Here is a 13,524-nt window from a genome sequence, read left to right as displayed (position 1 = left end):
AACAATTAAAGAAGAAATAAAGAAAACTTACAATAGCTTAACAGTAAGAAGACTGAAAAGATACCACATTCTCGATATCCCTGATCGATAAATCCAACAAACTGAAAAGATGTTATATATAATAGCAGGGCTCATTGGAAAACTGCTATTTCTGTTAATTGAATATTAATTATACAACTTTCTTATTGTTTAAACAAACAGATTGTAAATATAAAGAAATAGAACAAAAAAAAACTTATCATTCCCCAGTCGGCTGACTGAAACAAAATTTCTTTATTTTGATAAACAACACGAAGAAACGAATTTTTTGAACAGTTTTTTAAACAAACTCTTAAGTTTGGTTGTGTCTAAAAGTTGTGTACTTAAAATTTAATGTATTGAAGTTATCAGACGGAATTCGAGGATTGCAAATGACTTTCAGAGCCGCAGCGGGACTCCATTTAACACGAAGACGATTTGGCCGAATATCGTGGTTGCTAACTTCACGCGTGTTGCCCACGATGGTTGACAAAAAGGAAATTCCGACCGATGGAGCAATAGGATCGATAGCAAAAAAATTGGCCCTGAGCCGTAACTTAATTTTTGGAATATCGGTGAACCGCGATTCATCGCTGGTATATTCTGCTCATCGGCACTACTCAACCTTTGAGAATAGCCATACGGAAATTCCATCAAAACTATTTCCACAAACCTCAATAGATCTTAATGATGAAAGTCGGAAGAGACAACAGCGCGAAGAGGAGGAGGAAAAGGCAGAGTTTGAGCGATCGTGGAGACGAACAAAACTGGGATTAATTGCCTTTGGTATGGGCGGTTTGCTGTTATCATTTTGGGCCATATATTTTTTTGGACAGCCAACACTGGACGAGCAGGGAATCGAGGCTGATGATGAGTTTAGCGAATTGCCGCCATTGCAACAATATATCGGACGATCCTGGAGGTAGGTGAACAAGTTTACGAAGTTTATTCGAAAGCATTCGAGTCAGAAATTACTTCCAGATTACTTGCAGCCGCCATATACCTTGGCACTCGAAGTTAAGGACGTCCTAATACATCCTGATTGGACATATAAAACAGGCTGGCGCTTCAAGAAGCGCCCTGCCGTTGACTTGTTTTTGAAGGAATGTGCCAAACACTTTGAGATCGTGTCTACACGGCGGAAGAAGGAGTGACTGTATTTCCTCTCCTCGACGCCCTCGACACACTTTGTTGATGGCCACCACATTAAGAATCTGGACAATCTGAGCCGCGATCTGAAGCGTGAGGTAGTCGTCGACTGGGACAAGAACTCAACGAAGATGCATCCGAGAAACATATTTTCGATACCCCGATGGTTGGGAAACGATGATGACACGACACTGTTTGGTCTGGTGTCGTTTCTGAGTGTTCTCGGCATCAGTGAAACCGAGGATGTTCGTGAGCCGCTGCATTACTATAGTCAGTTAGAAGACCCCGTTGTCAAGTTCCGTGAAAACCAGCAAAGACTCAGTGACGAAATGTTCTCCGAAGAGTTGGAAAAGTCAAACAAATTACAGCCGCTGGTTAAAAATTGGACTCGCTGGTTTCTCAATAATTAAATATTTGGTTTTAACATCCCCTTTTCTATGTTGTTTAATTTAATACATATTTTCTGTTCCACTATTTTATGCAAAAGTGATACAATTGATAAATGATTTATCTTATCTTAAAAGGCAAATTGAGAAATCTTACGTGGGAGACAGTCCAACGGGTTGGCGAGAGTAACTTCAACAATGTACATACATATGTACATGTGCATATATGTACATAAATGTTTGCTGCGAATCTTGTAGATTGATGTATCTCAATCCTTGCATACGCTCCTTAATGAAGACTACACAAAAATTGCTTGGGAGTATACGGATTGTGTCTTGGGGTTTCTTTCTCTAACTGATTGTGACAGTGACAGATTTCGGGCACATACATACATATTAATGTACACATGGATCTGATTGTGTGTTCAAAACTGTCCGTGCGTGTCCGTCTCTGGGACATATTGAAGCTTCGGTAGCAATTTAAAAATGTTTCTTGAACTTGGATTGGGACTCTTAGAAGCAAGCAACACTCAATTGATACATTTAGTGGCAGTGGCGGATACACTGTTGTTGGATGATAAGACATAGATATGAATATGGTAGTAGGATGCATTAGCAATGCAGGACGCAGGAGTATTCAGCCTGGAAAACAAAAACAGCACACAAAGCTAGCAACATGCTACCGCCCAGCGATTGTGTGCGCGAACACGTGTCAAAACAAGCGAAAGGTTTGGCACAGATAGATATTTACAAATGTATGTACATAGTACATATGTATGTATACGTATTTCCACAATCAACAACTACCCTGCAGGAGACACTCCACTAGGTGAGTCCTGCGCAATACTATTAGGAGTAGCATGTTGAGCAACAACTGTAAAGACGTTATGCCCAATATGTTGCCGATATCTATGTAGGTGCAAATATATATTCAGACCGGGATTAGGCTTTTGCTGTTAGGAGTAGCATGTTGAGCAACAACTGTAAAGACGTTATGCCCAATTCGTTGCCTATATCTATGTAGGTGCCAATACATATTCAGACCGGGATTAGGCTTTTGCTGCGCACGAAGCCCGAGACGAAGCCCAGCAAGGGAAAGAATGGGTTTTGTTACATTATTGAAGAGCTTAACAATTAGAGCTTAAACATCTACGCATATTTACATACGCAGAAAGGCATTTACAAACGTAAGGCCTCAACAAGTAAGGTCATACAATATAGTCTTCATAAGTATCATACAGTGTAGTGGCATAAAGCATGGGTACCATGCTGCGGAAGTGCGTGGAAATGTCAAAACCAGGAAAAGTTTGACGCATGCGTGGGGATCTCTTGCCATGTCGTTGTCTCACACGCTCTCCCTCGAACCATGCAAACGTCAAGAAGGAACATGATGCTGAGCATCGTGGTGAGGCGTTGCAAGTACAGTTTGGAAAAGGGTGGCAGAGCGGCAACGGCAACAACATTCTCACTTGCCAGCCAAAACTGCTGGAATTGTGAACTCAGACCAATTTAGTTCGGTTTTGACATAACGGACAGAACGTTTGTGAGTTGTGTTGTGCCTTGGATGTGCGGAAGGCGTACCCACGGCACACAAAACGTATGACAGTGTATGTACACATATATTCAGATACATATGTATATGTTTGTGTATCAGTAACAAAATAAGATAAATGTATCAAGTATTTATTAACTTTGACAGCTCAGGGCCATAATTGGCCCTGAATTTGTCTTTGAATTGTTAAAGCTCTACATTATTCCACTTCTGTCACCTCTTCCAATTAAAGCTGAGGTAAACTCCTTCTTTATTAGCCCCAGTGCTTGAACGGCTTTAGTGTTCTTGTGAGTTTTGTGTGGAAGCTTGTGTTAGAGATTAATTGCTGAAACCAATCCCATCCAACGAAAACCACTATCGACAAATAAGTTGAATCAGATGCGGGGACTTATGGAAACAGATAATTTGTACATATGTGCTCGCTATAACCCATGCGAAGAATCCGTTCAGGTTTAATCGCATCCTGCCACTGCCACACCCTAAATATATAATCAGCTTCAAGTTCAATGGGAAACTCTACCAACAGCATTGCAATAATACGCTAAAAAGTTGCCGTTCTGCGTTACCTTTTTCTGCATTATAGCTTTGGAGAAGTGGAAAAGATGTTAACAGCTGAGAGAGCTCATTACTTTAGTCACTTGTATAGTTTAGTAAAGGAAATATTAGACAGCTTCTGGAAGAATGCAACTTATAACTATTTACCAAATATCATCATTCGCTTCAGCTAATCCTGTGCGAGAGCTACACCTAATCACATCATTCTGTGCATAGTATATGAAGAATGACAACCGAGACCTATTTGGACTTGACTTATGAGCGAGGGAAGGGGGCGAAGAGACCTCCTCGACCAAAGCTTTTGAAGTTAACGGATGTCTCAATACCGCATCGCAGTCGCAAGAAGAGCAAAGTTAAGGTGAGTGGTAGTCAGTCGTTTTAGTGGTGTATGATCCTGGCATTTTTCTTTACAATTTATTAGCAAACAAAGGACCGCTCAGCCACATTAGTCCGGGAAAGAATCTACGATGATCCCGCGTATACCGAGGACATAAGCCATTTGGCAAATCCCATTCGGCGTGGCAGTGTTCCTGGAAACCACTCGGCAGAGCAAAAGTCAAAGTGCGACATTCCTGGGCAGACTGCATCGACACGCAGTCTGCTGAGCAAACACCAGTTACCCAAAGAGTTCCATCAGTATGTTTCGGCCAATCAAAGTAAGTACAAGGGCGCCAACAGTGCGCCCACTGGGAGTACCGCCGTGAACGTCAATTATGACTGTGGTTCAAGTAGCTCCGACAATGAGACGATGGAACCAGCCAAAGCCAGTTGCATGACTCGTCGCGTACGCAGCTTAGAGCGAAGTTTAGCAATTGAAAGAAGTGACAAGAAAGGAACGCAAAAGCGCAACTCCAAGCAAAAGCGGAATCTCAGTCTTGACAACAGTCGATATTTGCTTCCAGGCCACCCCCAACATTCGGCACTGGTCAGCAAGCAGAGCCACGATTTTGAGGACCAGGCTCCCAGTAGAAAGAAGTATAATGAAAGCAGTGTCGAGGCTGTCCAGACGGAAGCCAGCTTATTAGACGATGTGGAGACAGCTGCCGAGGCAGCGGCAAAGGTTGCAATCGGCAAACGATTCCTGCGTGGTGAAATTGGAATCAAAAGTTTTAATTACTATCTGCTCAAGGAGGGCTTAAAGAGCTCAAAAAATATGGTAACGAAGCAACGCAACACATTGTACAGTGGAGAACCAGATGCCAAATTCGAGAAAATGCCCACACGAAGCGAAGAGAATATTTATGAGGAGATTTTCTTTAAAGATACACTTGGAACTGTCACCACTTCAATTACAGAATTGGCAACCTCATCGGCGAATCCACAACCACCTGACAAAGAGGCTCTACAACAGGTTCAAAAAGGTGGGCCAAAGGCGCCACCTCACATAATGAGTGGGCCCAGTGAGGGAAGTGCCGTTGGGGTCTTTGCGGACTGTGAACTCTGCATGGAACAGTGTAGCAGGGACAACTGTGAGTATTGTTTGGCACATGCGGTGCAAGGGGTAGGGAAAAGGCATTCCCAGCAGCCAAAGGAGACCTCTCAACAGGAGCCGCTCATTAATCAGGCGTACCACAACGAAAACAACGATTCAATATGCTCATCGTCACGGGTCGGGCTTCCCGCTGCCCATATTCTGGAGTTCCAGTCGTACAACCCCAATAATCCCGGCGTTTACAAAATCGAAACGACACCTGTAGCCATAACGGGAGACTATAATCCGATATTGCAGTTCCAGCAATCGTCGGCCACAACATCGACTTCAACAACTACAACGCCCAGCGACCAGCAGCAGCCACAACAACAGCAGCAGCAGCACATTCAGCCGCATCAGTTGCAGAAACCAATCTACGGCGGCTATCATCATCCACAGTCACACCAGAAGCCCTACCATACAACAATCGTTGGCAATCCGCTTACAAGTCAGTACGGAATTGGTGGCAGTCTTCTGCTGGAGCCAGTTGCGGGATCTGCAGCTGAGCAAGGATCGACCACGCCTCGTCGACCAAAGCAGCAGCAGTACATCTTCAGCTATCAGAATGGAGGGTCAGTCGCAGGAGGAGCTTCCATGCAACTCTTGAACACAAAATCCTCCTCCTCAAGCGACTCCCTTACCCAGCACAAGTACAACACAAAGACGCGCTTGGAAGCAAATGTTTTTACCGCGCCAAATACAGGAGATCTATATTATGCAGTCGGCGGGACGGCTCCTCTTCATCCTTTAATGTATGCTGCCAGTCGCCCCATCGGTGGCTCCCAGATACTGGTCGACCCATACGATCCTCCGCAGATGTACAAAAGCGACTCGAAGGCCTCCATTCTGAGCGAGTTTTCGCTTCGTAGTAGCGACAACTCGCAGCGCTATGTACGGTACGGACCCCACCGGCGGCATGGCGGCGGTCGGGTGAGCGATGCAAGTATCTTTTCAATATACTCAAATTCTGGTCAGAGGAGATACTTCGGGAGCTCAGAGAGTCGGTTTGGATACGATTGCCGACGTTGTAGCTTGGACGGAATTATTGGAATGGGATCGGGAACTGCTATGGGTGCCACTAAAGTACCCCCCGATAAATGTAGCTATTCTGACAACTGTCGATACGAGTGCAGGAATTGCGATTGTTCTTCCAATTACTTCAGCTCCGATTTTGACGACATGTATGGGTCTATAGCTCGAGGTGGAAGCAGTGGCATACCTCGCAAAACGGCCGCAGGTACATTGCCGTCCACTTTCCAGGACGATAGCACGGATCTGAAGGAAAAATCTCAAACGCCGCCGTCCTTGCTACAACAGCAGTTCTCTGCTCCGCTGGACCTCAAACAAAATAAATACGCGCAGGACTTTTTCAAACACGTAAATGACGTGAAGCGAAGCATTTATCAGTCTGAAATGCAAAGGAACAATAGTCTGGAGTCTTCCAGACGGGGACCCAGGGCCGGAGGAAATAACACCAATTCAAGATCAAGCCCCAAACGTGCTGTCTCCCAAGAACCCACGGAACCAGTTGTTACTACGCTGCCATTGAGCAGGGGTCGTCCGGCTGCAGGAGTCAGGCCTACACCTGCGCCTCGTACAAGTGTACAGTCGCAGCTTGTACTGCCGGCCACATTCATGCCCAGTGAGTGTCCAAAATATATTTTCTAACCCTGATTCTAAGATAATAATAAATTGCATTCATCAGGAGACCCTACACCAACAAAGCGAAGGTCCCAACCCAGTGGGCGTCGTGAGTTTCCTTCGCTGGACCGACTCGTAGCCTCTAACACGGGAACGATACCTAAAAGGCACAGCAGGACAATGGCGGGAAGCGAGTCGCTAAGCCCGAAATTTACATCTAAGCCCAAGGGATTCGATGCAAAGGACTCTTGGACAGGGAACAATGCTGAAGAACAGTTTACGCCGGGTAAGAGACACCATCGTACGAGCAGCACAAAATCGCATCAAAACGTACCTGGCCCTGTTACCCGACGAAAAGACATTCCGGCCCCTCCTCCACCGTCCCCGGCAACTTACTCCGATCTGCAAGAGCTTAAAGCGAATATGGAAGGTCTTCAGGATGACACAAATTCACGAAGTCTCGAAAGTGAAACTAGCGAATCGCCAGCAGTGCCAAGCCCAAGCGTCAGGTCACTCACGGGATCCCACAATGAGAAGAAAACAAGGGAGTTGGCAGAAGCTCCATTAAAAATTACAATCGCCCTAACGGATATGAATATACCAGCAGAATTTTGTTCTACAGTATCAGTATTAGGCCATCCAGATGTAGGTCCTGATATAGGTTCAGTAGAACAGGAAGATAACGATGTGTTTTACGATGCCCGCAGCGAGGATTCTGGTGCAGGCAGCCTACCGTCTGAAGTCTGCTTGCCACAAAGTAAGGTAAGACAAATCAAACTCTCACAAGTACCCACATCATATTTACATTCCTCATTTACATTTAAGGGATAGATCTCCCATCGGGAGATCTCTTTCTCTCCAATTTAAGTTATTGTCTACCTTTACATTGAGTAACCGACATAATTGAATTGAGTAAATAAGGATGAACAAGATTTAAATTAAATGATATTTCTGTAGGGCGCGTTCGGTTTGGTGGCATGCTCACAGGAGGCAGCATGCGGGAAAGGCAGCAAGGAAACAATTTACAGCGAAAGGGATGTCAATACTTTGCCCCACACTGACCCTATCGCAGGGGGCCCTGAACCGTCAAACATCTCGGACACACAAGGGAATGACATTGGTATTGCCAGCGACGATGCTAAGTCCAAAAAACAAGGGAGAGGCACAGTTGAAGAACAAATCACACCCCATGATGTTGAGAAGCTAGTAGGCATGGACACGTGCCTTCAAACCAATCATTGGCGGACCGAGTCGGAGATTACAGACGCAACATTGAGGGGGGGAAAGCACGAGGAAAAGTCAAGCAAAACAAGAGACGATGAAAAAACCCAAACGAGCGCCATTGAACAACATGCTGCAGCAACATGTTTGGAGGAGAAACAGACCAGTTTACCAGCACTCGACTCTAACGACGCCCCTGTCAGCACCAGCGCCAGAGCCAACGCCACCGATGTGGATGTCGATGTCGATTTCGAGTTTAGTTGCACGACGGGCAACACGGACAGCGCAGCGCTAACGCACAGGTACGCGACTCCATTTACGACCCCGCAACCGAAAATGTATAGCTTGTATTTTAAAAGAACTTGAACTTTAATCTGAACGTATGAAAAAATTCTATATGCATAAGTTGACAAAGACAAATAACACTCGTTGTTCTCCAAGTGTTTCGTTTCGTTGATTCCGCGGTACGGAAAGTGTGTCTAACGTTTACAACATTGACTAGCTTATAAAATATAAGTGAATTCAATGTCAATTGCAAATGATCAATACCTTTGTGTGCAATTTCCAAGTGGTCTAATTAGAATGTGCTTTTATTTCCATTTCCTGAGAGTGAAATTCTATGCGCAGCAGCTGTTGAGAGTTCCCAATTTGGCTGCATTCTGCCTTAATCGTACGTTGTGCTATCTCCCTATCCCCCTTGTCTGAACTTTGTTTTCAATGGAACAGCAAAAGCGCCGAGTGCCTGGGACAGGTGATACTGCAGCGATGCAGCTTGTTCCTAAGCACAATTTTTGATTGAGCAGCGTATGGTTAAGATAATCTTTTTCTGAGCCACTGGCAAAAAAGCTGCATTGAGTATCTATACATACATATGTGTGTGCAATTTCCACATATGTATGTATGTACATAGTACATTTAAACTGGTTATTTTTTTATTCTTTGAGTTCGTTTGGTTTTCCGTAATGGAATAAGGGAAACATGTTTGATTAAACCGTCACCTAGTTGAGAAAATATTGTTATGAAATATAAAAAAAGAAATGTGAATCAAAGAATTTCCCAACCGATCTCCTACAATATATGTAAATGAGTAATTGGGACATATTATACACTCTTAAGTGTGCACCAGAAAGACAGTCCTCATTCATTAATAAGTTTGTACCAACGATCAATGAGGCTAAGGTTGAATGAAGATCTAGAAGAAATCTATCGATAGCGAAAGGTGTTAATGTGAACTCAACGACTTAGCCCGTAAGTCGGCCAAATTTAGATATATTTTAGTTAAAAGACATCATATTCAATATCAAATTAAATCGAGCATACACATTAGACTATGTGACCTCCTGACAACAGAAAATTCTGTAAGTAAACGCTCAGAAAAGTAGGCAAGCTTTTTATTTTAATTCAGGGTACTTCATGTCTGCCTCGAGTTTGTTGGCCGTGCTATCATTTTCTTTAAAACTACCGCACCGTTAAGTTTGTCCTTGGTCAGTTTTAAAACCGTGGATCTGGTAGTACATAAGGTAGGCCATAAGGTCACAAGCGTAGAATCACGTGAATACTGTGATGGATTTCACCGTGACACATGGGCATACATTTATTTTATTGCATCAATTTGTTGCTTGTTCTTGACAAACCAACCGACCTTCTGTGTGAGGCTAAGTACTACGGGTACGTTTCCTTCTTCAATACAATTTTGGGCAATCAATAATATTGCGGAAAAAGCTTCCTGCCAACGCATACTCATACTCAAACATGGCGCATAATACAAGAGCTCCAGCATACATAAATCAATTTTGTCTTTTGTTTCGTTTTTCTGTATGGGTATTCAATCATTTACCTATGTATTTACAAATATTCGTATGTATGTACATACATACTTATGCTTACACCCTATACGTGTAGCATATTCTATATATGTACATACATAAATACATATGTACATGCATGCATACAAACATATACAAAGAGGCGCGCTTTAACGAAATTTATGGTAGCCTGTGCCCCCGCAGAATATAATAATTTTTATGTCATCGATGTTTTACTGGTTCTGGTCGCATAAGTTAAAAAAACGTTTGGTAAAAACACAAAACATTTGTTAAGATCCGCACCATTGTTAAAAGAATATATTTTTCACAATGTCATACAGTAGCTTCTGGCCAAAAAAGGAGCTCCGATAAGTAAAAAGATAATTGGAAATCGAGGCAACCTTCAAAACCTTCAAGACATTGCTGCAAAAAATATAAAAAATGTTGGGTGGCATTTTGCAATTCAATTGTTACAAATTGCCTACGAGTGAGCGTACGAGTACAAGCTACCATTACCATTCGATGGTTTGATGATAATGAATGCGATCATAATGAGCTGCTGGCTGGCTGGCCTGGCCACTTACAAATATGGTAAAGAAAATGTGAAACTTGTTTTCTACGGTGGTAACTTCATTTGGTCATTGGCTTCCAGTCAATGCCGTTGCCGTTGCAATTGCAGTTGTGTTGGCAGCTTGAGCTTGCAGCGATCAGAGTTACCACATCACACAGCTTCGAAGAAGCAGCTTCTGAGCTAGTAAAATAACTATTCGCAGTCGAAAGTGCAAGTTGACCAACTGGCGTATGCAAGTGAATGCAACCGATTAACTAGTACCCGTCCTCGCCCTCGTCCTCGTCATCGTCTTGCTCTGCTAAAGTCAACAAGTGTGGCTACAAAATATTTGAAAACCAGTTTTATGAAGCTCATCATGCCTCAGACGCAAGCACAATATATGGAGGAGTTTATTAGTAGCTTTGTTTGCCATGTCCAAGCGGGCAAGTCTTGCGTTTCATTTCATGAATTGAGAGAAAAGCTGGGTAATATTCGTTATTTCGTTTTTATTTTGGCATCTTGATGAATAATTTTGATTGACAGACTTAAGCACACTTATTAAGTTCCATAAGCATCACTTAGAGTTTTCTTTTCTCTACTCGCAATAGTCTGCGGTAGTCTTCGAATGTTTTTAATCACGCTAAAAGTAACTCGCAAGCTTTCACTGGACACTGTGTAGCTAAAAGGAGTGGAAATACTTTCAACATTAAATGATAGACACACGAGTAGAGTCGTGATGATACAAAAATGCATGCATTCACTTTGATGGAAAAAAAGTTAGATAGGCGCTTTTATCGGTCCACCAATCACATAGAATGGTTTAAATTATTTGTATGTACATTGTGTACATACGTATGTAAATATGTATGTATATATGTATGTACATTTGTATGTATGTATGTATGCTCGTCTCAAAATCCCAGCAAATGTATTTAATGGCTGATCGAGTTTTAATTACTAAATGATGAAAGTGTGGTAATTTAAATAATTGAAAATGTGTATCTTTACAAGCGCACGTGCGTGCATATTTAATGGAAAAATTACGAGTGCACACACGAAGAAATTAGCAGAGGAAAAGCTTCAAGAAATAAAAACCTACCTTAAAACGCGTTTATGTCTGCGCATGTGAGTGACAATATATGCAACATTACTCGACAAAACAAACTTTTTTTTCCTAACCAAACCAACTTTTTCTGAAAGATTTTTGGCATTAACATTTTTTTAGTTAATTACGATTGTTTTCTGTTGCTGAACTTTTTTTTAAGAATTTTTAAAAACCTTTTTTTTGGCTTTTACCAAAGGTTGCGGTCCGTTTTTTTCACATAACTATCTTAGGACTGGGTTTAAAGATTATTACCATTCTAAAAATCCAATTGATGCAGCTACAGGCTGGAAAAATAATGGAAACTGGAAAAATGTGTTTCTGGCTTTAGAGCTCAAAAAATACTGAAACAAAAATTAAAAACAAAAAAACCTAAACTATGTCGGTGTTTAACGAAAAATCGAGAGTTTGGAGTGTTGGTCAACAAATTAACAAAGTTAGCCGACTCTACAAAGATTTTAATGAGAAATACTTTAAACCTACTAAAAACTTGGGATACATTTTTTTTCGACTTTTCCTAAGTTTTTAAAGTAACATTTTGTGTAAATTATCGCACTGAAATTATTTCTTTTATATTTGAAATTCAAATATTTACCAAACGGTAAGATAAAACCACAAAGTTTTTAGGTTCAATTTATAGATGTGTTTATTAGCTTTTTAGAATGACTAGGTTCATTGCAACCAGAAGTCAGATACTTTAGTTATGGGAAAAAAGAGAAGCGCTACCTATAAAAAAAGCCTTACATAAAACAAGTTTTTAAAAAATCATCCAAAAATGCCTTTTTCTTTCAGACAAAGTTGGTTACTAACTAGCGTTACACTTAAACGTAAAGGCACAAAACACACACTCGTACATATACATACATACATACATATATACTACATCTGAATGTACATACATATGCATGATATACGGACATACACTCTCACTTGTGCGTATTGAGAGTGAGTTGCGCTCACTTCCGGCAATACCCTTCCACTTACACATAAATATCTATTTGTACATGGGAAGTATAGTAGTACATGTATGTATATCTTAATACTCAGAGCAGAGAGATTATGGCTAGCACTCACCCACGGCAGATAGAATCAATGCTGTGATTGCCTCATTGTTTGACGAATATTATTGCCTTGCACTGTTAACGAATTCTCTCCTTGCCATTATGTCTGGAAAGCTTTCAGTAAAAAAAAGACCTGAGAAGCTACAAATTGGCTAAAAGTTATGACGCCTACACATACCAAAAGAGGCAACGAACCTAATAGCTTTTCTTTTTGTTGTTGTTGTTGGGTGCTGCTCATTTTGGAGGGACAACTTTTACGAATGATTAGATTCGCATGCTATAAACAGCAATGCTGGGCTCACAAGGTGTATTGCTGCCTTTTAAGTTGTCGCATATTTTTTTCTTATTGTATACTCGCCTGTTAGACGTCTAGTTCACTTGAAAATTTAAACACAACATCAAAGATATACATGTGCATACATACATATGTTCATATGTTTCCCCCGTCAACCAAACAAAAAGTGGGAGGAGTGTGAAAAGACGACTATAACAGCGGAGAACACAAGAGTCCAAGAGGTGAAGACGCTTCCGGATTTGTCAGTCTCAAGCTCTTAAAATGAGTTCGCGTTCAGGCCTCGTGCTCGTTACGTTCTCATGGCCTCAGTTGCCTGTCTCTTTTTTTTTCTCTCAGCCCCAACAGATACTAAACTGTCATTGACACTTCACTTCTTCACACGTCCATATTTACATGCTTGTATGTAAATTGTTCAGACGCGTTGGCCAAATTCGAAGTCAAGCTGTGCAGCTAATCTAAACGTTTAATACAACCCACTTGCATTTTTTAATCGAAGCATATATGTGTACGTTAAATATGTTCATATGTAGCAGATAAAAACATTTATGGAAATATTTATATATGTATCTAAACACATACATATGTATTTCTCTCTGAAGAACAGATCACCACGCGCTGTCGTCTTACAAATGTGCTCAAACTTTTTTAGCCACATTTCCCCCCACATATTTTCTTGCCTCTAACTTTTGTAGTTCAGGGTCAAGTTCAAAGGCGTGTG

The 13,524-nt window shown here is 41.7% G+C and overlaps 3 protein-coding genes across 6 annotated transcripts in view; 2 read left to right on the top strand and 1 right to left on the bottom strand.

Moving 5' to 3' along the window:
• LOC117589007 overlaps positions 1–13,524 on the bottom strand; it is a 50,899-nt gene that overhangs the window by 14,030 nt on the left and 23,345 nt on the right. The gene's annotated exons all lie outside the window — the stretch shown is intronic.
• The window catches only part of LOC117588983, a 45,540-nt gene that overhangs the window by 10,567 nt on the left and 21,449 nt on the right, over positions 1–13,524 (top strand). The window contains exons 2-4 of the mRNA XM_034280573.1: positions 6,333–6,773; positions 6,837–7,534; positions 7,730–8,295. Coding sequence (XP_034136464.1) covers positions 6,333–6,773; positions 6,837–7,534; positions 7,730–8,295 — 1,705 coding nt within the window. The remainder of the gene's footprint in view (positions 1–6,332; positions 6,774–6,836; positions 7,535–7,729; positions 8,296–13,524) is intronic.
• On the top strand, positions 354–1,592 carry LOC117588996 (mitochondrial import inner membrane translocase subunit TIM50-B). The gene is given in 3 exon segments (XM_034280603.1): positions 354–1,143; positions 1,146–1,200; positions 1,202–1,592. Coding segments are annotated over 3 exon segments (1,164 nt in total). The 5' UTR covers positions 354–410; the 3' UTR covers positions 1,578–1,592.

Source organism: Drosophila guanche, unplaced genomic scaffold, assembly GCF_900245975.1.
Source record: "Drosophila guanche unplaced genomic scaffold, DGUA_6, whole genome shotgun sequence".
Classification (NCBI taxonomy): Eukaryota; Metazoa; Arthropoda; class Insecta; order Diptera; family Drosophilidae; genus Drosophila; species Drosophila guanche.
The sequence above is the reverse complement of the archived record's forward strand: the minus strand, read 5'-3'. Positions and strand labels throughout refer to the sequence as shown.